This window comes from Podarcis pityusensis, assembly GCF_964106645.2.
Source record: "Podarcis pityusensis genome assembly, chromosome: 1".
Taxonomy (NCBI): domain Eukaryota; kingdom Metazoa; phylum Chordata; class Lepidosauria; order Squamata; family Lacertidae; genus Podarcis; species Podarcis pityusensis.
The window spans coordinates 97717525-97739292 of record NC_138028.1 but is presented as its reverse complement, the minus strand read 5'-3'; the positions used below and the strand labels follow the sequence as shown (position 1 = coordinate 97739292).

Sequence of the window (21768 nt, the reverse complement as noted above, 5' to 3'; positions counted from 1 at the left end):
GATAAGCAATTAAATTGTATCTTTTAATTAGCAGCAGCAGAAACATGGCCGAACCATTAATTAAAGGACTTTAAAATGTCACCAACAATTCAGCAGTGGCTGAGTTTTAATTAGTTACAGAAAATGATACTGGATGGGTAGATAAGCATTCTTCACTTTTTACCTCGACGCTGTTGGAACATCTTTTCTGTTCTATATGCTGTCAACTTATTTAACAAGCTCCTTAGGGGAGAGTGTGCAGCTCACATGTCTTGACAGCACAGGGGCTTCTGTTACCACTTAATAATAAATACAGCACCAACTGTCCTCCACTCATATTAAATAGCTGCTACCATCTGTGAAGTATAACTTGGAAGTAATGACACTGCAAACTTCACCAATTGGATCAAAATTATAAGCAGCACATACCACCATTTCAGTAAGAAAGGAAATTATTTTACTGAGTAATGTTTTGCTTCACTTTAAATGAAAATCTTCTTTCAAAAAGATCCCATGCAAGCAAATCCTTTTGGCTTTTTTGAAAGAATATTTTCGGTATTTTTGTGGGGAATGTTCTTTGCTTTTTTGGCAGGAACACACATGTATTTGGTGTTTAATACTTTTGAAATATTAAGATTTTTGTTGAATTTTTGTCGTTTTTACTGTCTGCATTTGCATTATTTTGTATTCACATTTATTTGTTCTTTGTGAGCTGCCTTGGGAACCCTTTTCAGGCTGATAGGTAAATAAAAAGTAGCATAACAGAAACACAACATAATAGAATAAACAGCTATTTGTGTGTATTTGTGTGAGAGGGATTTTGCCTCAAGTTTGCTGAGCCAAATTCTGAAGTGAGTTTGCGTGGGAGGAGTGTTTCTGAAATCATCAAACTTGGTTCTCATGCATGCAAAACTTCTAGAGGGTGGAGGGGCGGACATTTAACAGTGAAAGCTTTTCATTTTTCTAAACAAACTTAACACACATATGAAGCACCATCCCAATAAGAAATTGAAACCAATGAAATCTTTGGAACACTGGACATTGGCAAATGTTTAGATCTGTTATGGTGCAATGAGAATATTGGGCCAAGCGCTTCATGGGGGGGGGGAGTAAATGCATTTGAATGCACATGTATTTTAATCTTTTGGGGTTTTGCTACTTCTTCTTCTTCTTTTTTGCATACCAGCCAACTTACCTTTGTCCCTCTCAGCAGGAACTGCAAATCCCGGCCACTGAGGATGCCATGGTTTTTAACATAGCTGGGCATGTAGACAGTACTTGTCCCGTGGACAGTTCCATGAACTTCTGTATAGGTATGAATGACATCCAAATAAGCTTTCTTATCCTAGTAAGGAAACATAAGCCAACCAAAACTGAGTCTTCACATAATGCAGAGGCCTATCTATCTAATTACCCACCACCACTACACAATACAATATCTCCTGCTGTTCCAAGACTCCCCTGATCCTACGGAGCAGAATTTCAAGGGGCAAAGGGGCTGTAGCAGTGGTCAGATCAGCAAAAAATGATGCAGTACCCCCTCAGGACTCCCACCATTGGAACTAGTTAAAATCTAAGCTCTTATTTCACCAAGGAGACTGGTTATGCTAAGTTTTGGGCCCCACACATCTGAGTCACACAAAATAATTACTGATCCTCTCCAAAATTTAACTCCACCAAAGCAATGAGAAACCTAGACAGCATCTTAAAAAGCAGAGACATCACCTTGCCAACAAAGGTCCGTATAGTTAAAGCTATGGTTTTCCCAGTAGTGATGTATGGAAGTGAGAGCTGGACCATAAAGAAGGCTGATCGCCAAAGAATTGATGCTTTTGAATTATGGTGCTGGAGGAGACTCTTGAGAGTCCCATGGACTGCAAGAAGATCAAACGCATCCATTCTGAAGGAAATCAGTCCTGAGTGCTCACTGGAAGGACAGATCGTGAAGCTGAGGCTCCAATACTTTGGCCACCTCATGAGAAGAGAAGACTACCTGGAAAAGACCCTGATGTTGGGAAAGATTGAGGGCACAAGGAGAAGGGGACGACAGAGGACGAGATGGTTGGACAGTGTTCTCGAAGCTACAAACATGAGTCTGACCAAACTGCGGGAGGCAGTGGAAGACAGGAATGCCTGGCGTGCTCTGGTCCATGGGGTCACGAAGAGTCAGACATGACTAAGCGACTAAACAACAACATGCAAGTGCTTTGAAGGAAAAAAAATCCCTCTCATATTCCCCAGTCCACAGAAGCTTAATGGTAGAGTCATGCTGCTCTTTACATACATGGTGGCATTTAAATATTCTTCTCTAGAGTGAGCTACAAAGTCTATTGGTTTCCCCCCCCCCATATACTAGGACTTGAAGCAATGTGGAAAACTAGGTGCTTTGTTTGGAAGAAATTTATTTCATAAAAAAAAACCCTTGACCTGCTTTCCTCTTCTCTAGAACTCATTCAAAGATGGATTGTGAAGTGCTCAGTATAGAACAACCCTTGAAACATATTGCATGAATGAGACTTCTCAACTGTGTAAATCAGCAACCTCAAAGTCTGGTTTCTAGTTGAGAAGTAAATGTACCCTTCGACTCCAGTGGGATCAGAAAGCACAAGCTTGTGTTTTGCATCCCTCAGTTCCATCACATGCAACAGCAACACACTATTCCCTGTTTGTTGGTTAAAAGCCATGCACAGATACTCATTCAAAGGTTACAGGAGACTAGGAAGAATCTTCCTGCCTTGAGCCCTGTAAAATCCAAGCATCTTCACATATATTTGAATTATCAGTTTAAGAACACAAAACACACTAGCTATTACATCTTCTAACGAAGAGTAAATATACTGTAAGAAGTTTTATTTAATTAAAATTTATTTCAAAATTTCAATACCACACTTCATTCTTTTGGTGTTTTCATGATGGCGTATGATCAGTGATCTTAACAGGGCAATAGGACAATAAATAAAATCCAGAAAGTGCCCCATCCAGAAAAAAACCCATTAAAATGATTTGCTTCCAAAATGGTCCCTCCCGCATGGCAACACTGGTGCCCTGCCAGGCAAGCCTCTTTGCGGGGGGAGGGGGTGTTTTGTAGTTGATGGTCCACCACTGGAAAATCCCTCTCTATTGCTGTTGAAGATCACACATCCAGTAAAGGAGGAGATGATTATTTGGTCTTCCCTTTGGTCTTAAAAAATTGTCCCCCTTTTTGGACTACAACTCCAATGAGTTTTTGATCCCAAGATTTCAGCAGTCTTCAGACCTCTTCCTTGAACATGCTTCCACTTAGCTTTCCTTGGAGCGCAGATCTCTTTCCCTTGCTCACTTCCTGCTCTAGTACACACAGCCAGTTCCTGGGCTTATCTGTAAATTCCAAACCCTGTCTTCATGAAAACCCAAGCCAGAAAAAAAGAATTAAACAGCTTGGCTTAATTTTTCTGATTTCATTAAACTCAATCAGGTTGGAGTTTTTGTTTTTTTTAATACAAATTCTTCCTTAAAGAGAAGTATGCCTAATTAACTTGTTTTGTATGGTTGTTAGTTTTAAAAATTGTATTGTGTTCTTGATGTAACCCATGTTTAGACCTTATGGTGAAGGGCAGGTAGGAAATTATAATAATGGTGCTGATGACGACAACAACAATTCTAGCATCTACAAACTCTCACACATTATTTAAATGACTGTGGTCTTTGAAATAGAGCTTGAATCAAGATCAGTATGGGGCTGCTCAAACAGATGCTAAGGTGAGATTAAAGCTCTTGGTTGTTCCTTTGATCAAGCAAGATGCATTCCCAGGTGATGGGTACTATGAGAACACCTTCAACCAGTGGCGTAGCGTGGGGGGTGCAGGGGGGGCCGGCCGCACCGGGCGCAACATCTGGGGGGGGGCGCTCGCACTCGCAGCTCTCTGCCCCTACCTGGCTCACTCACTCTCTCTCACTGCAGTGCTGGCTGTGCGAATCCGATCGGAGCCGCTGGGTCGCCGCCCACTGTGGAGGGGGTGGGTGCCAGGCGTGCGGTGCAGAGAGAGAGCGAGGGACTATCTGGGGGAGGGACAGTGCAGCGGCCGCCCAGCGCAGCGCTGAGCGTGGGAGAGAACCACACCAGACCAGACCAGGCAGCAGCAAGAAGCTGGCAGCGGCGGCAGGTTAGGGGTTAGGGGGCGCAAATTACTTGCCTTGCCCCGGGTTAGGGGGCGCAAATTACTTGCCTTGCCCCGGGTTAGGGGGCGCAAATTACTTGCCTTGCCCCGGGTGCTGACAACCCACGCTACGCCGCTGCCTTCAACACACACACCCCACTCACACTACTCCTTTAAATCTCTGTACTTTGAAGGAAAAACGTGGAGGGGGGCATTTGGGATCAACCAACAGGCAGTAGGAGCATGCCTTGCTCGATACTTTCAACACATCCCTCCCACATTTCTCCTTCAAAACTCTGCAGAGACTTGAAGGAGAAACTCAAGGGTGTGTGTGAGAGAGAGGGAGGGAGAGAGAGAGAGAGAGAGAGAGAAAGCCCTTTGTAAACATCCCCATTGGTGGATGTTTACAAAAGGGCTATTTGAAAGCCCCACAGTATGCTTTGAAGTCCAATCAACGATGGAGTGTGTGTGTGTCTTCAAAAGGAAGAATCTCTCAACATCACTATGATAGCAGCTATCAACTTCAGTCCATGGTGGGGTATGTGTGAGAGAGATAAATATCTAGCCAGAAAAGACTACCCACCCCTGCTCCATAGGAATGTTCATATTCTAATCCAAAGTGTTTTAGAGCACGATGTGGTTACTGTGAATATAATAGTAAATCATGTCATATTTTCTTTTGTACAATATTATAAATTTTAATTTCTTAATCCATTTAGAATTTACAATACTTTTTTAATTTCAAGGATCAGCTCACACACCAAGTGAATTATCTGAGATTTAGTTCTTTTTCAGTGTTCAAAGGGCAGGAGGAAGGGATGGTGGGAACAGAAGAAACGTTTTAAGGAAAGGTTGCTTAGAAACAGAATGGACTTGTTAAATCTTTTGACACAGATTAGGATAGGCAGGGCTAGTACTTGTTTGCAACTGGAATAGAGAGATATAAGAGACAAGAGACATAAAATGGGTCAAACTAAGGCCACATATTTATTAACTTAACTTCTGCACTGCAAATGAAACAGTGCAATCAGCTAATTTCCACTGACGGCCTCGGTCCTGTATACCTGAAGAAGCGTCTCCACCCCCATCGTTCAACTGAGATCCAGCGCCGTGGGCCTTCTGGCGGTTCCCTCACTGCGAGGTTACAGGGAACCAGGCAGAGGGCCTTCTCGGTAGCGGCGCCTGCTCTGTGGAACAGCCTCCCATCAGATGTCAAGGAAATAAGCAGCTATCCTACTTTTAAAAGACACCTGAAGGCAGCCCTGTTTAGGGAAGTTTTTAATATTTAATGCTGTATTGTGTTTTTAATATTCGATTGGGAGCTACCCAGAGTGGCTGGGGTATAAATAATAAATTATTATTGTTATGACTGCCTTGGATGCACCATGTCCTGTCCTCAGCAAGGGTAATGACCAGGCATAGCTCCATTGCCTAGGCCTTAGCTTCCAGTGAACAGGAATGCCTTCCTGACCCTGTCTCATGCCAGGGCCTTACAACTCAAGGCACATGAGGTATCCAGGCTAAGGGCCCCACAATTCAGAACATCGGGCCTCCAAAATGCTCAAAGGGGGCATGGCACAAACCCCACAGCCATGCCCCCGATAGGGATGTTTATGTGACCTCTACATGCATGTCCATGCATCTTATATCTTCCTGGCCAGGTGCAAATGACACTCCAGGGGTGCGGGACTGCACAGCCAGGGGGAACTTCATTTGCCAAGGCTTTTTAGAGAAAAACTAGGCTCCCAACACTGAACTCTGCCGCAGAGCCGCAAAAGAGTGGTTCTTATTTCCTTGGGCAGAACCAGCATCTGCTTTCTTCTTGACAGCTACGATAAACTTGCCATTTACAGAAGGCACTTCTGTTGATCATCGAATACACAACTGTTATTACTTTATGCCAATTATTTTTCCACCTACAACCCTCCTCCGTATGCAAGACCTTTCACATCAGAGAATGGGATGACAAAGCCTGATGCGTTTCTCCCTCTTAAAGCAACATTAAACTGGAAAATATAATCATGTGTGTGGAGGGGCATACAATTTTCAATGGGAAAGGGGCAAATTTCCACAAGCTTTCAGCTGCAGAAACATAGGGAGGAAAGAAAGAATACACGTGTTCTGTTTTAAATGGAGATAGTAAGGAGGGGGAGGTAAAGCTGCCTGAGCCATCAACTTGGCAACCTACAATTAGCAAAAATGTGCATTATTTAAAAATTATGCAGGTCACCTCCAGAGAATAGTAATCTTGTTAATCAATGATCTGCTAGAAGCCACAGGAACAAAGTGCAATCCGGCTATACTCTGTGCGTGGGAGGAGCCCAAGCATTACCTCACTGCTCGATTGTCACCACACCAGGCAGTCTTGTTCTATAGCGCTATGCTCTGACTTCTCATAGAATTCAATGGAAAACGAGAACAGGGGTAGCCAACATGGTGCTCTCCAGATGTTATTGGACTACAATTCCCAGAATTCCTTACCACTGCCCATGCTGGCTGGGGCTGATGTCCACAATATCTGGAGAGCATCATGCTGGCGACACCTGTACTGGAAGCATTTTTTAAAAAATAACTATTGCTACATAAGCTGGATACATGGTTGGAGACCACAACACATGCTTTTTAAAGTGCATGATTTCTAAAAGATATATAAATGTGTGCATTTATCTAAGGTCTGTTTTCCACTGAGCTGATAAATCTCACGATTTAATGGAATTTTTCTCCGTACAAAAGACAAAACAAAACCCTCCATGTAGAAAGCTAGACCTAAAGGAGCTAGTCTAGCTTTCTCCTGCACAGCTTCCGATGTATTATGATGCCTTTTAGTGGAGCAGCATTCAATCATGTCAATTTCACTTGCAGGATTAAACACTACAACCCAGACACAGCAACCCAACATTTTATTAGCAATCTGCTTTAGGTGGAATTGACCAGTAATTCTAGCCTAGGGATACCTATCATAGTGCCCTGCAGATGTTGATAGACTAAAACTCCCACCATCCTTCGCTGGGGCTGATAGGAACAGGTGTCCAACTCGGTTGGGATAGCATCATGTTGGCTACCCCTCCTCTAGTCCTTAGTTCTGTATTCCATAACAGCCCTGCAGATGTGACTACAGATAGAAAAATCAAAAGTCTTGCTATTGTTACAAGATTAAATGAGATAAACTTCAGGAAAGATTTGAAGCAGCTGAACATGATTGGGGACAACTTTGTTATTTTTAAAATGTCACATTTAATGCAGCAAGATGTGTGGAACTAGAAATTAATTGTAACTCTCAATAGCAGATACTTTTTCAAAATCTCACGAGGGAATATGGTAGAATCTTAAATCTATCGATGTTTTCTCTTTTCAATCCTGCTTAATGCCGAAGCATACAAAAAGAGCTTCTGAGTGCCAGTTATATAAATTCAATTTGGCAGAAGGATATGTTATTCCTTCTTGGATTTCATTCTCAATAATACAGCTTCTGTAAAACAAATTACATTCCCAGAAACCCACATGTGTAAACTGCTATTTCCTCAAACAGGTGCCAACTGAGTGGAATCTTGTGAAATATTTTGTCTCTACTGCACAAGGAAGAGTCTTTCCATCCATATCCATATCCCTATTCCACCCCATCTAACTAAATAGATTCTGTCTATTAGGAAGAATGCATGCAGATCGTATGCATTTGCTACACAATCCTTACAATCCTAATATATTTTGTTCTGAAACACCCGCGTCATCTAGCCATGGCTTTGGAACAACCCTAGGATTATCCCACAATCAGGGTGAGTGGCTTTTCTGTGCATGCATCACAGCTAAATTTCATAAACACAATCAAGGACAAACTAAAGGTGATGATTGTGCTGCAATTTTAATTACTCCTAAATTCTTAATCATTAAAAAACCAATAATCAAATCTAGCTTTTGAACACAGCATTCTTAGTTCTGGTGCTCAAGCACTTTATCACTGTTTATCATAAGGTATATAAAGACATGAACCTGGTGTAGCACAGATAATTAAGGAATGAATATAGCACAAGGTAGTGAGCATCAAGAGAAGCACTATATAAAGACAGCAGAACAAATACTCAGCTTTATTTTATAGATAAAAATGTGACTATACAAATGCAGTCATTACTCTGAAATCTGGGCTGGCACAGATGTAAATCTGGGTTTACCTTAATTACAGTTGAAAATTATTCCAATGAACTATTTAATCATTATTTGCAGATTTAAGAGATTGACTCTTTATTTGCAAACATATGTTAAGCAAGGAACAAGCACTGTGTACAGCAGGACAAACTTTGGAGCGTATGAATCAAATCAAATATCTTTAATACGGTCAATGACCAGGAAGCAATTTATAAAATATGACATTAAGAGTAGTATTGTGCTACAAGTAACAGTAAAAATATGGCCAATTCACAGAATTGGTGCTTATATTTATGACCAGGTTTCGAGTTTTAAGTTTTTAAAATTCAATTCAGGAGTCGCTACTGTTTATTATCGTTCCTTCGATGTTTACAGTTTGAACTCCTTTGTAGACATCATTGCTCGTCTTATTCTTGTTGCAATGTAACAGTACTTTGCCATGGACCTGTTAATTTCGGGCTCTTTGTCAGCTAAGAGGTGTCTGATATAGGTGTCGTCTGTACTACGAGGTATTTTCCTCAGAATCGGTTCGATCAGCTCTTTTCTTGAGTCTCGATATAATGGGCAGTATAAGATGACATGCCCAGTGGTTTCGATTTCATTGCTGTTACAGGGGCATAATCTTTGTTCGATCGGTATTTTATTGTATCTTCCCTCTAGAAGAGCTGAAGGGAGAGCGTTAAAGCGGGCCCTGGAAAATGCCCATCGGTGTTTAGCGTTGTCTAGAACTTTGAGATAGTTTGCTAGATGTGGCCTTTGGGAATTGTATAGAAGTTTATAAGTTATCGGAAGTTGGTTAAAGTCATTTTGGGTTTCAATGTCCCTGAGTCTTTCTTTGATTATGTTCTTGGCCCTTCCCCTTTCTAAACTTAATAAATACTCTGGGGAGAGACCATATGTGGCCAGTTTTCTGAGAATGCCCTTCAACCAGCTAGATTGGAATTTGTCAAGAAGCATCAGGGAAAGTAGTCCAACCGGCGAGTTGTTAAGTCTTAGCCAAGTGCATAAGGTTCTTATCCATACTTTGGCTTTAATGCTGTATAAGCCCGCTTCCAGTCGTAGGGCGGCGTTTGGGACGCATTTAGGTGTTTGCAGGAGTGATCTAAGGAAACCTGATTGTATCTTCTCATATGGGTCTAGATTAGAGAGGGAGACGAGTGGCGCGCCGTATAGGATTTGTGCTGTTGGTTTTGCAATGAATAGTTTAATTGTAGCAGGAATGAAATTTCCTCCCGTTGTACGATGGAATCTTAGGATTGCTGTTGTACTTTTTTGTGCTGTAAAGGAGCTGTAGTTTATGTGGGCAGTCTTCTTCCTTGATGCTTGGAATATCACTCCTAGATATTTAAAGCATGTCACTTGTTCAATCTCCTGATTGTCTAAATTCCATCTGTATATTTTCCTTTTGTTAGAGAAAACCATGATTTTTGTTTTTTGGTAGTTCACTGCTAGTTTCTCTTCTCTACAATATTGGGATAAGCTGTTAAGAGCTCTTTTGAGGCCCATCTGAGTCTGGGACAATATAACCGCATCGTCTGCATAGAGTAGGATAGGCAGTTTTTTGTCTGCTAATTTTGGGGCGTGTGTATCCGCTCCTTGTAGGTGGTCTATTAGGGAGTTTATATAGATGTTGAACAAAAAGGGGGCCAAAATGCATCCTTGTTTAACTCCCTTTGTTGTTCTAATGAAATTAGAGAGTTGACCACCTACAAGGAGCGGATCAAATTCAATAGGTTGAAAAGATCATCTTTATTCCCTGCATCTCTAATTTATCTGCCTATGCTTGTGAAGGTGTAGGCAAAACAGCACCACCCATGCAGACTTGAGGTAACCGTGATGTTTACAGATGCCGGGGGGAAACCAAAACCCAACTGCCTTTAGGAATGGAAATGGGAGACACCCATATGGAGAAATCAAAGGTTTTAATGTAGTGTAAAACTATCTACTTCATTCGCTAAAAACATCCCCAAATGGAGAACCCTTGTGACAAAACAAGCCACTGAGTGCAGAGCACTCTCAGTGGAGACAGAATATTAACTGACTGATACTAACTGAGGAAAACCAGACCAGTGGAAGGAGAAATGGAATGGATTGGTTGGAACTCTGAGTAAAACCACAGCACACTGTAACATTTTGTGGCCGGTTGCCACTTGTTACATGGCTATTAACAATTTGCATAACTTTTTTCTACGGATACTCAATGGCACATAGTACCGGCACCTCCACCCCACCCCACCCCACCCCAGTTAAAAGTGCAGCACTTACTGTAACAACTTCATGGTGAGTACCAACACCTTTCCCCCCTATATATAAAAAGCAATGACTATTTGGTATAAATCAGCAGCTCCCTTCCCCAAAATTTGGAGAGGTAGGATCCCTGATGAGCTTGTGTGTGTGTGTGTGTGTGTGTGTGTGTGTGTATCACTAGTAAACTGGAGAAGATGAGTGTATGGGAGCCTGCAATCCCAAATGTTTGAGGAAGAAGCTCTATTCTACTGAATACAAACAAATACCATTTCTTCTCTACTGTCCACCAATGCCACACACTGTTCACATTCTGCAGCAAGTTCTATCCACCTATTATCCGTTTTGCCTGCATGTTACAACTGTTCATTTAACAGCTGGGAACCTGGAGAGGTGTAATGATCAGGAGGTTGCTGTCACTGCCCTTACCCTTACAAGTATGCATCCTCCAGATGGTCTTTAATTAGGCTAGGAAGATGGGTAACACAGAACAAGCGGCACTAGAATATTTTCATCCCCCAGGTAAAGCAAAGATCTAAGCATTGAAGAAGGATTCTATATTCATTTCAGATCTATCTATAGTGGGTAGACCAGGGGAGTGAGAGGGCAAACACTATACTGGTTAAGATAATATTTTATCTTTTCCACAGTGAATGTTAATATGCAAGGAGACGTTAACTGACATTTCTCGAAAGAGCTATTTTACAGATGGGGCATTTAACAACGGATACGAATATCCTGGATAAGGCAGGCAAATTGACAGGGAGGAAAGGAAGGAACCAAGGAAGAAAGGGAGGGAGCTGGGGAAAAATAAACTAAAAGAAAAATCTGAAAATAAATCTGATACATCTTTTTGAGTACCAGACCCAAGTCTATCTGACAGGCTGTTCTTCTGATGTACTACTAATCACATTGGGAAATACACTGATTAATTATACTCAGTTTTTATTGAGGCTTTTAAAAGTCTCCTAGTACTGATAATAGAACAGAATGCATAATCACAAAAGCTGAAAATGAATTAACAGTTTACAATGCTGCTAAAATGTGTACTCTAGCACGAGGAGCACACTCTAAAAACCTTGAGTGTTCATAAATGAGGATGAAAAAGTTAATGATTTTTCTTCAAAGTCACAATGAAAGCAGCACAACTACCGCTTAAATAATAAGAAAATAATTTTTCTGCTCAAGAACCATGGGCAAAAATAAGACAATCAAAACCTCAAGATGCTGCTAAACAAATGAAATGAATAGACAGCTGCCACACAGAGAAAAAGTCTTGATAGGCCTTCAGGCTTTATAACGGGCAGACAAAATAGGCTGGCAAAGGGGCCACTAGGCATTCGTCATTCTCTCTGTGTCTCTTTTCTTCTGCCATGGCGCCTTCTTGAAGTGGGCTTAGCCTAGCAGATTTATCCCTATGGGAAGTATAATGAGAAATGCTTTTACTGAGGAAGTTTGTACACTGTGGCTTTAAATCACTGGGAAATCCCAGGAAATTACTGCAGTATGGATGAAGAAACTACGTGTCCAAGGTCTGTACTATGAATTATGAAGAGCTCTCACGGTTTTCTGCTGCTAGCCAGAACTAAGATGCCCCACAAAACGCAAATAATTTGTGAAACCCTTGAAAATTGAAATGACACCTGTACTCCTAAATTTGTACTCTTAAATCCTCAGTCTGGCATGTTTCTGTAAAGAACTGAGCAACAGCTTAAGATAATTGCGTACACTAGTTTTTCCTTAAGGAACAATATTTTAATTACAAATTATTAGAGCTGCTTTAGCACTAGATAATGTACATGTGCACATACACTTCATGTACGCCATCATGTTAAAAGCTTCTATATGCATCTGTACACCACTGCATACAAGCATGTATGACAGCTTGAATTGGCTGTGGCTTCCTAAATATTCTAAATGCAACACTGTAAATCAGCTTTCCCCCAACAACTTCTAGCATCACTGATGGGAGTTATAGTTCAAGACGACACCCTGCGAGAGGGCACCAGGTTCAGGGAAACTGGTATGCACCATATATCCACTCATTTATTTTTGGGATTTATTCAACAATTTCCCAGGATGCCTAGGCATTCTAATCTAAGAAGCAGCTTTTAGTCATAGGTTAATGGCATAAAAGGGAGATGTACCTGATTGACTGAGTGTCCTCTAATAGTTTAAAACAGGGTAGCATCCACTCTATGACATATGTGGCTGTGTGTGCATGATAAAATCCTGGTCAAATAAGCCAGCATATATACAGTTGATATGCGTCTCCTTTGTCTCTCCCTTCACTTGAATGGTGAAACAAACCAGATGATTTCTCCTTTGGTCTGAATAAGGGAGTATGGCTAATGGCTTCCAAACAAGCCGGACTCAGAAGCTAGTATTAAAGTACCTTCTCTGTGATTTACAGACACTGCTTGGTATAGATGATAGCTCTTTTGGAAGGTAAGAGAACAGAGATGGCTTCTTGCATAAACAACTCTTTTTACTTTTGTGTGCGTGCAAAATTGAACTTTTAAACAATGCAAATCCAGTTAATTCTTTTCCTCAACCCAAACTCTTGATGTTGTGACTAGCTGAAATCCTGCTTTCAGTAACTAAAGTACATATCAGGGTTGCAAGCTATTGATTCTTTATTCTAGAATGCTAGGTGTAAAACCTGGTATTTGTAGCACCAAGGAGAGATTTACCCAGCCTGCAAGATCCATCTGCAAACATGCTACAATATCTAGCCTAACCTTTCTGTACTAAAAACAAACAAAGAAAAACCCTCACCTCCTGCTTTATGTAACATCTTGTCTGGACAACTCAAAAGCTTGCAACAAATTTGCAATGCTTTGATAGGTCCAGTAAAGTTGTTGGCCAACTGGATTTTGAAGCTGCTTGCTTACATGCTAACACAGCTGCCTTTGGCTGTTAACATGCCATTATAATTCGGTTTGTTACAACTGCATTTCAACTAGCCATGTACCCAATAAAATGACAACATATAAGCACAAAAGGTTAAGATTACCTCATCTGGCTCTCAGCAGCTACCTCTTATGAAGAGCTAGAAATTACAGAACTTTAATTGCACAGAGTAGTACTTGCTGCATTTGCTTCTCTGAATACTTGTATTGTATTATGGACGATGGCCGTGCCCTCTGGGCAATAATGGGACAACACGAAGCCTTTCTACTGAGAATGGAGGGCAATTTGGAGAACACCCCAAGGCAGCCTTCCCCAACCTAGTGCCCTGCAGATGTTTTGGACTACAACTCCCATAATCACTGACCAGTGGTCATGCTAGCTGGGGCTGATAGGAGCTAGAGAAGAAGGAGGAGGAGGAGGAGGAGGAGTTTGGATTTGATATCCTGCTTTATCACTACCCGAAGGAGTCTCAAAGCGGCTAACATTCTCCTTTCCCTTCCTCCCCCACAACAAACACTCTGAGGTGAGTGGGGCTGAGAGACTTCAGAGAAGTGTGACTAGCCCAAGATCACCCAGCAGCTGCATGTGGAGGAGCGGAGAGACGTGAACCCGGTTCCCCAGATTACGAGACTACCGCTCTTAACCACTACACCACACTGGCTCTAGAGTCCTAAACATCTAGAGGGCAATAGGCTGGGGAAGGATACTCCAAGGTGTTTGTTCTTCTAGCAGACCAGAGGTGACCAAGGATTGTTTTTTTTGCCCTTGTTCTCTGGAGCTGTATGCTTAATTCTCAAGGGAAATGAACAAAAGAAAATCTCTTTTGTAAGCACATAGCTCTCTCTCTCTCTGCACTTCTTTCTGGATGAGGAGAATGCCTTGAAGTCAGTGCTAAGAAATTTGACTCAGTCAAGACCTTGCCGTGCATGTGAAAATAAGTGAATTATTTAATATTATGATTACAGGGAAACAGCAAGTCAGCAAGTAAAAAAGAAAAATAACTTTAGGCAAAAGATAACTCATAGGTTATCATTTTTGGAAGTGCCAATGGCCTAGTCTACCATTGGCACTTTATCATAAACAATACTTTTAAAATAATACCTAATTCAATGGATCTTTAAACATGTAAAAGCAATTCCTTTGAGCATTTTGGAAAGACAAATAATAACTGAAACTAGAGAAATCAACTCTTCTGTTTTCCTTTCAGTACCTACAAGTTCAACAACACATGAATCCACAAGCAAGTTTGGCCAGAGGCTGCTACCCAGAGACCAATTACTTATAACAAATGAGAGAGTTGGAGTAAGTCTCCATTGGCTGTTCTGTGGCTTCACAATGTGTAGCTGCACAAATCAGGGCCTCTATCTTCCACTATGGTCAGGATTGTGAATACTTTGATTACAAAGAAACTTGAGAGGTTGCAAACAGGAATTTTTGTTGGAGGCATTTGTAAGCTGACAATTAGCTGGAGATCCTTTGGTAAAAAGAATGTGACACTCACACTAGAAATCTCACAAATGGGAACACAGAAGCAGTGCATGTAATAGTGTGTTAAAGACAGTGGGCAGGATTCACCTAACCAGCCTCATCAACAGAAGCCCTGTTCAAGGACTTCCACATGTACAATTTGGCTCCTGCACTCCCTGAATGTTTTTATTTTTTATTTTTTGGGTGGCAGTAAAACCACCTGAACAACACGAGGAGGTAGGAGAGAGAGGAATCATTCCACCTGACAAGTTATAATGCTTGCACAAATAGAATGATTGGAAGAGCCTGATGTTGAGTTCCACCCAGTAAGTACAGCTAGGAGAGTTTTTGTTTCCAATATTCAGATATAATATGGAAAGTATTTTGGCTGAGAAGCCAACCAGGAGCTCTAAGTTTCTTTTCAATGCATGAGAATTGAGGAGAGGGGAGAAGACAAGAGTCAAATGTTTGTACTTGCTCATATACATTATGATAAACCAGTTAATAGCTTGGTACAGATTAATGGCATATCACTTTCGCCTTCCAAATCTTTCAGCTATAAACATGGTGCAATAAACCTGGTTGAACATATAATGACGTAAAATTGTGCACAAGACTACAGTCTAAAGGAGCTGCATCTTTTGTTAAAAACCTCTTTGAACAGATAATATCTGCCGGCATTGTTTTCTAAAAAGTACCTGTCAAACACTAATTAAAATATAGCTCAGTTTAAGCTTGCAACTTTGTGTTCTGCTCAGTCATTGAAAATGAACTTCCAAGAAAAGATTTGTTCAGCATAGCAACTCACCTTCCAGAAGTTATCAACTTTGCCATAGACAAGCGACTGGTCCTGTCTTTTAATTACGTTGAAGTGCTTGATGTCACTGGAATTCAGATATTGTTCCACAACAAAACCAAGGAAACTATTGTCTGGAGTGTGAGCTGTAAACCAATCAACCAAACAAACAAAAAGTCAGCACTGCATCATTATGCGTCACTGAAACACTGTCATAAGTCTTATCTTCTATTATGTATTTTCCTAAGGATATTGTCATGCTGCAATTCACATGGCTGTTGACAGGTAGCACTGTGAGGTAAAGTAAAGGTAAAGGGACCCCTGACCATTAGGTCCAGTCGTGATCAACTCTGGGGTTGAGGCGCTCATCTCGCTTTATTGGCCAAGGGAGCCAGCGTACAACTTCCGGGTCACGTGGCCAGCATGACTAAGCCGCTTCTGGCGAACCAGAGCAGCACTACTTGCACTTTGATGTGCTTTCGAACTGCTAGCTGGGCAGGAGCTGAGACCGGGCGGGGATTCGAACCGCCGACCTTCTGATCAGCATGTCCTAGGCTCTGTGGTTTAACCCACAGCGCCACTGTGAGGTACAACATGGTTTAAAAAAAACAACTGGTCTCAGAACTGCTGAGCCAAGGCAGCAGCATAAGGGGCTGAGGAGGAGGGAGATAGAAAGGCAGGAGGTGGCACAGGCCAGAGGATGGGTGGCCCAGCTAAGTGAGCAAGATGTTTGGCAAGGTGTAAGGAGAAAAGGGAAGAGGAGGGAGGGGAGAGAGTGTCCTTGATGATACGTAAGGGGAGGGGGTGGCTTTGGTGAGGGGGTTGATAAGGGTAGGTGGGATGGTCCAGCAAAGAGAGCAGGGATGCAACCCCTAGCATCTAATAAGTGCATAGAATATATGTTTACCCTTTCATTATATTCAAAGACTTGTAATATTAAAAGTGAAGGATACCAAAATAACTACAGACCTATAAAAACAGTTTAATATGTGGACATATCTTCTTTTTTATGTAATATCTCGACTTGGAGGACTCCGAGGGCTAACTCCTATTCTGAAAAGCAAAAATTGCTTTCGTAAACAACTTGAACTTACGAAACATTGTGTAGAATTGTTGTGGGTTAAGGTTCCATTTTCCCCATGGAGTTTTGTGGCCTTTAGATTGGGCATAATGAGCATGGTTAAACTCTGGTTCAGTCCCAAATGAATCTAACACTCGTAACATGCACCTGTGCAAAGATAAAGGAAGGCAACAACAGTGTTAGTAATTGGTGACCATGCCTTCTAAAGCTGATACAGAAATTTCTGACATAACCGAGAATAAAAGCAATACCATGATATGCATCAACAAATCAGCATGGTTACTATTCATATTTATTCATGCCAAAGAAAATATGGTAAAGATCTTCCTCTGACAGCAATACCACGGGCCAATTTACACCATAAACCTAGCAATCTTGGGACTTAGAAAGGGCCCATTCTCCACAAATACCAAGTATTATTATTCTTACTTGCACGTGTCCACTGACAAATGGCCTAGAAGTACTTCTCAACAATGGCCTAGGAGTACTTTGTTGAGAAGTTTTGATAGAAAAAGTATTTGAAAGGCAGTTTCAGAGTTGGGATGGATCAAGAGGTGGGGGGGGGAGAGAAGAGTTGCAATAAATTAAACACAAAGAAGAATTTTCTGATAATAAGAGCTGTTGAAGAGTGGATCAGACTCCCTTGGGAGGTGGACTGTCCTTCCTTGGAGGTTTTTAAGCAGAGGTTGGAGGGCCACCTCTCATTGATGCTTTAGCTGAGTTCCTGTATTGCAGAGGGTTGGACTATATGACCCTCGGTGTCCCTTCCAATGCTACAATTCTGTGATTCTATTTTATGCATCCATGATACTTCCACATTCTAAGTCCCCTAAGTCTGCACTGGGTAGCTGAAATTCAGAGCTTTATGTCAACCGCTTTCAGTGAAAACATTTTACAGCAGCAGAATTATTTTTTGATTACATCAAGTGCTTGTCGGGAACCAAACGTATTATTTAGTAGAATAAATCATACAGCAGAAGGAAGCTGTTGGGTTATACTGTGGAAAGGAGAGTGGGATTTGAATAAAAGCATTTGGTTTTAAGCCAAATGCAAGACGTGGGATGATTCTTGGAAGATAAGGATTAGCAAAATGAGTAGGCTGAATTAACTATCTGAAATACAGTGACAGGTTACATAATATTTATTATTCTCCCCGTTGCATTAAAACTGATAACAAAGAAATGAATCACCAAGTCAAGTTTTAATGTACTGTTATGCATATGGTGCACTCTTAAAAATAATGTTTGAAGGAAAGTAAACCAAAGTTAAGAAAAGGTATATAATGTGATTCCTAAAGTAGCTTTACTGTTAAGTTTTCTTCTTCTCTACTTTTCATAGAATTATAGGACTGAAAGGGATGCCATCTAGTCCAACCCCTGCAATGCAGGAATCTCAACACCTGATCCCCCATCCAATTTGAAACCATACCAAACTCTACTTAGCTTTGCAAATGTGCTAGCAGTTTTACTGCTATACCACTTGGAGGTGTTTTGCTGACTTCCACTTTATAGAGTACCAAAGAATAACTGGAAAACAGAAAGCTTAAAGAAAACCAAAGGATAACTAATTCAACTTCCTGAACTGAAAAGGCAAGAAATTGTTGGAACCCATCGTCAACAAATGCCTCCAGAGCCCATAGCTTTCCAAAGCACTTTATTCCATTACTCAGTTCATGCTGCAAAATGAATAGTTAACTGAGTTACCTCAAATGCTAAAAACAGCCTTTTTTCAATTTGAACCATTTGGTAAAGAAAAGCATCAAAGAAAAGTTGAAATATCCATGTTATTTCATATATTTAATGAACTAGGAAGAAGGAAAACAATGAGGTTTTAGTTTGTCAGGCACATTTTTTCCTCCCATCTTCTTCCTAACAGAATCTGCTCAGTTTCTAAAATTTGGAATCCAGTGGCAATGTAAACCTACATGAATGGAAAATGAGTGAATATATGTTGCCCGTTCATATTTTCAATTATGTTTTTCAGGCTCTGTTCTGCTACAACTGCAAACCGTGGCTTGGTGTTACGTGATAAAGCTTGCACACACATGCACACTCTCCTTGCTCATCTGAAAAAAATATTTACTTCCATTTCCTGCAAGCCTATTACATTTGAGTCATCCAAATATGGATTATGCTTTCACTCCAAACTAGAATGGCAAACCACAGCTTGAAGCTGATTTGAAAACATGATTTGGAGAGCAAGTATAAACTGTAGTTCAGTTCACCACTCTGGATAGAAAAACAAGCCCTGGATTGTTTGTAAGAGGAAGTAATTGGGTGTCAGTGGGGAGAAGGGCGGGTATGAATACAAGGTTTGTTCACAGTGCACCAAAATAAAGTCTGGAGATACACCTGAGTGACCCTGACCACAAAAAAACTAAAGCAACTAAAAAGCAAGAAGAATGCAAAATAATACAATTTATTTTGGTTAAGTATACTTTCAGATACGCATAATCAAATACTGAAAAACAAAACAGATAACAAAACAGAGATTAATAAATCTAATCAGCAAAAAGTAGTGACTCCAACTGCCAGATGCATTTCAAACTTCTTCTTCAGTGGCATATAAACGACAATTAGTGGATTAGCTACTCCATAGTAGAATCAGATTCAGGCTTGCGTAAGGAATCTTAGTCTTAAGAAAAAAATAGTACATTTCTGCTCTGTGCAAGATTTATCCTTCTGATATCCAGGAATTTTCCAGTTCCACTTCACTGAAGGAGGAGGGAGACTCCCAAAGCTCTGGCCTTGAGGGACATAAGGGGGTACGGAAGCTACTGTCATACAATTTCTTACAGGTTGGGCACTTGTGTTTTAAAGCAAGAGCAAGGCTGCTTGTTGAGCACAGACCTGCAAATGAACAGAGCTCCTATGAAAAAGAAGCTACTCATACACAGGAGTTCTTTTCCAACGTCCACACAAAGATGTGAGGACAGCCTGGGTATGTGACACTGGCGTCATGGCCTTATGCCAGGGGTCTGCAAACTTTAAGACAAAAAGAGCCACTTGGACCCGTTTCCGAAGGAAAAAAACCTGGGAGCCGCAAAACCATTGCGACATTTAAAACAAATATATCTCCGGAGCCGCGATCTGACAGTGGGCGGGAAGGTGACGTCAGGACGGTGCGTGACTAACACACGTACCACCCCCATACGACGTCACAGCCAGTACAGCGCCTGCCACAGTGGGGAGTGTTGGGGCACACAATGCGCCTCCTCCCCTTGCTAGTATCCGCCCCGGAGCCGCGGCAAAGGTGTAAAAGAGCCACATGCGGCTCCGGAGCCGCGGGTTGCCGACCCCTGCCTTATGCGAATGCTCTATAGGAGAGTAGCACATAAATAGGGCTTGTTTAAAAATTCAGATTCAACATCAGGAACAATGAGGAGAAAGTTGTAAAAATGCACTAGACATGTGGAACCACAATTCCTTCTGATAAATTGCTTTAGAAAGGAATACTTACTGATAGTGAACCCAGGATGGTCCAAGGGTTTTCTTGAACTGAGTCAGTCCAACAATGTCAATGTAAATTAGTTCCACTACTTTATCCCCTTGAGTTGGGCAGCCAGATCTGTTACCAACAACCTTCTTCATAATCCTAATAGTAAGAAAAAAGTAAAACTTCATTTCCACCGAATTCCTGCATTCATACAGAAGAATGAAATAAATTTAGTCTTAACAGTGAGCTTTTATTTTTCCATTCCCAGAGACAGAATGACTAACAAACCGATGTGTGTGTGTGTGTATGTGCATGTATTGCCTCAACAGGATTTTTGAAGAGCAGTGTCTGAGCAGGAGTCACTGCAACTCCAAAAGCCTGCCCAAGGCAGTATTCTAACCCTCAAATTATCAGCACTGATCTAACATCTTGCTGGCCCGGTTCACAGAACACCATGTGTCAAACTATGGTTTACCAGGACTGTGAGAACATGTGGATTCCTGGAGAGAAGTTCACAGTCACTTTACTCATCCCATCTTAAGCCATGGTTTGATTTAGTGCGTCATCAAAACCTGGCCTTGTGGTTAGGCTCTTTCCTTGCTAACTGCGAGCTACGGCCAAGGCTTGTTCTCAGCACTTGGGTTTGGAAAACAAGCTAAGCCAAATCGTTGGTTAGCTCAGCAGAGGAGTTAAAAAAAGACCAGGAAGAAAGCATAATGGTTGCAACCAACTCTCCTTGTACCTGCACATCCACACAGTCCCAGAAAACCGTAGTTTGGCTTATTGTATTGTGCAGGCAAAGACTAATGTGACAAATATGGTTTGTGCAACATGGCTTTCGTGTCCTCTTCTCTTCACTGCTGCCTTCTCCAGGAGCCCCACTAGAATGAAGTGGAATATTGTGTCAGAGAATGGAAGCAGGATATAGAATAGGTTGAAGCTGGGGGCCATCTTCCCTATAAGGAATTCCCCACCCTTCATTGAATGCCCCCTCCCCATTCCTGCCTAGCAATCCAATACTGATTGGTAACCTTCACAACAGACCTTGGGTTCTGTTTTCCCTCTGTGAGCTACATGTCTCAGAGAAGCCAATTCTCCTTGTATTGTATACTTGTGAAACACTGCAAGAGGAATATATCCCCGAGCTTACCATGGTATGGGTGTGCACATGCGCAATAGCTCTTCTTCCCCATTTGGTAGTAGGTGAGCTACAATGTGCTTCCAATTTCTTACTGGGGTTTTGTATATCGGGAAAGTGAGGGGCCTGGTGGGCTCTCTACCAAGACCAAAGCTTGCCTCAAAAAATCTGGTCTTTCCAGATGCAACTAACTTGCCAGATCCTCAATCTCCAGATAAATTATGCTAGTCTCATTTTGAAATCGCATTATTCTCACATTTCAGCAAACAGCACTACTGACAGAGGTATTAATGCATGGAAATGTCCACAACAGGGTTAACACTTGATAACGTCCTTAGTATAAACATGTGCTCACTGCACTGGCAGAAATACAGTGAAACCAGACCAGATTAAAACAGATAGGGATACCCTATTACATTAAACTCACATAATTCTTTCC

At 41.4% G+C, this 21768-nt stretch overlaps 1 protein-coding gene across 4 annotated transcripts in view; it reads right to left on the bottom strand.

The window, feature by feature from the left end:
* The window catches only part of MGAT5 (alpha-1,6-mannosylglycoprotein 6-beta-N-acetylglucosaminyltransferase), a 115134-nt gene that overhangs the window by 13185 nt on the left and 80181 nt on the right, over positions 1–21768 (bottom strand). For all 4 annotated transcript variants that reach the window (XR_013986736.1, XM_081006941.1, XM_081006943.1 and 1 more), the window contains exons 9-12: positions 20216–20350; positions 16770–16903; positions 15688–15821; positions 1175–1324 (exon numbers count right to left, since the gene is read on the bottom strand). Coding sequence is in view for 3 of the 4 variants with exons in the window: in XM_081006941.1 (XP_080863067.1) it covers positions 1175–1324; positions 15688–15821; positions 16770–16903; positions 20216–20350 (553 nt within the window). In the remaining variant the exon portion in view is untranslated. The remainder of the gene's footprint in view (positions 1–1174; positions 1325–15687; positions 15822–16769; positions 16904–20215; positions 20351–21768) is intronic.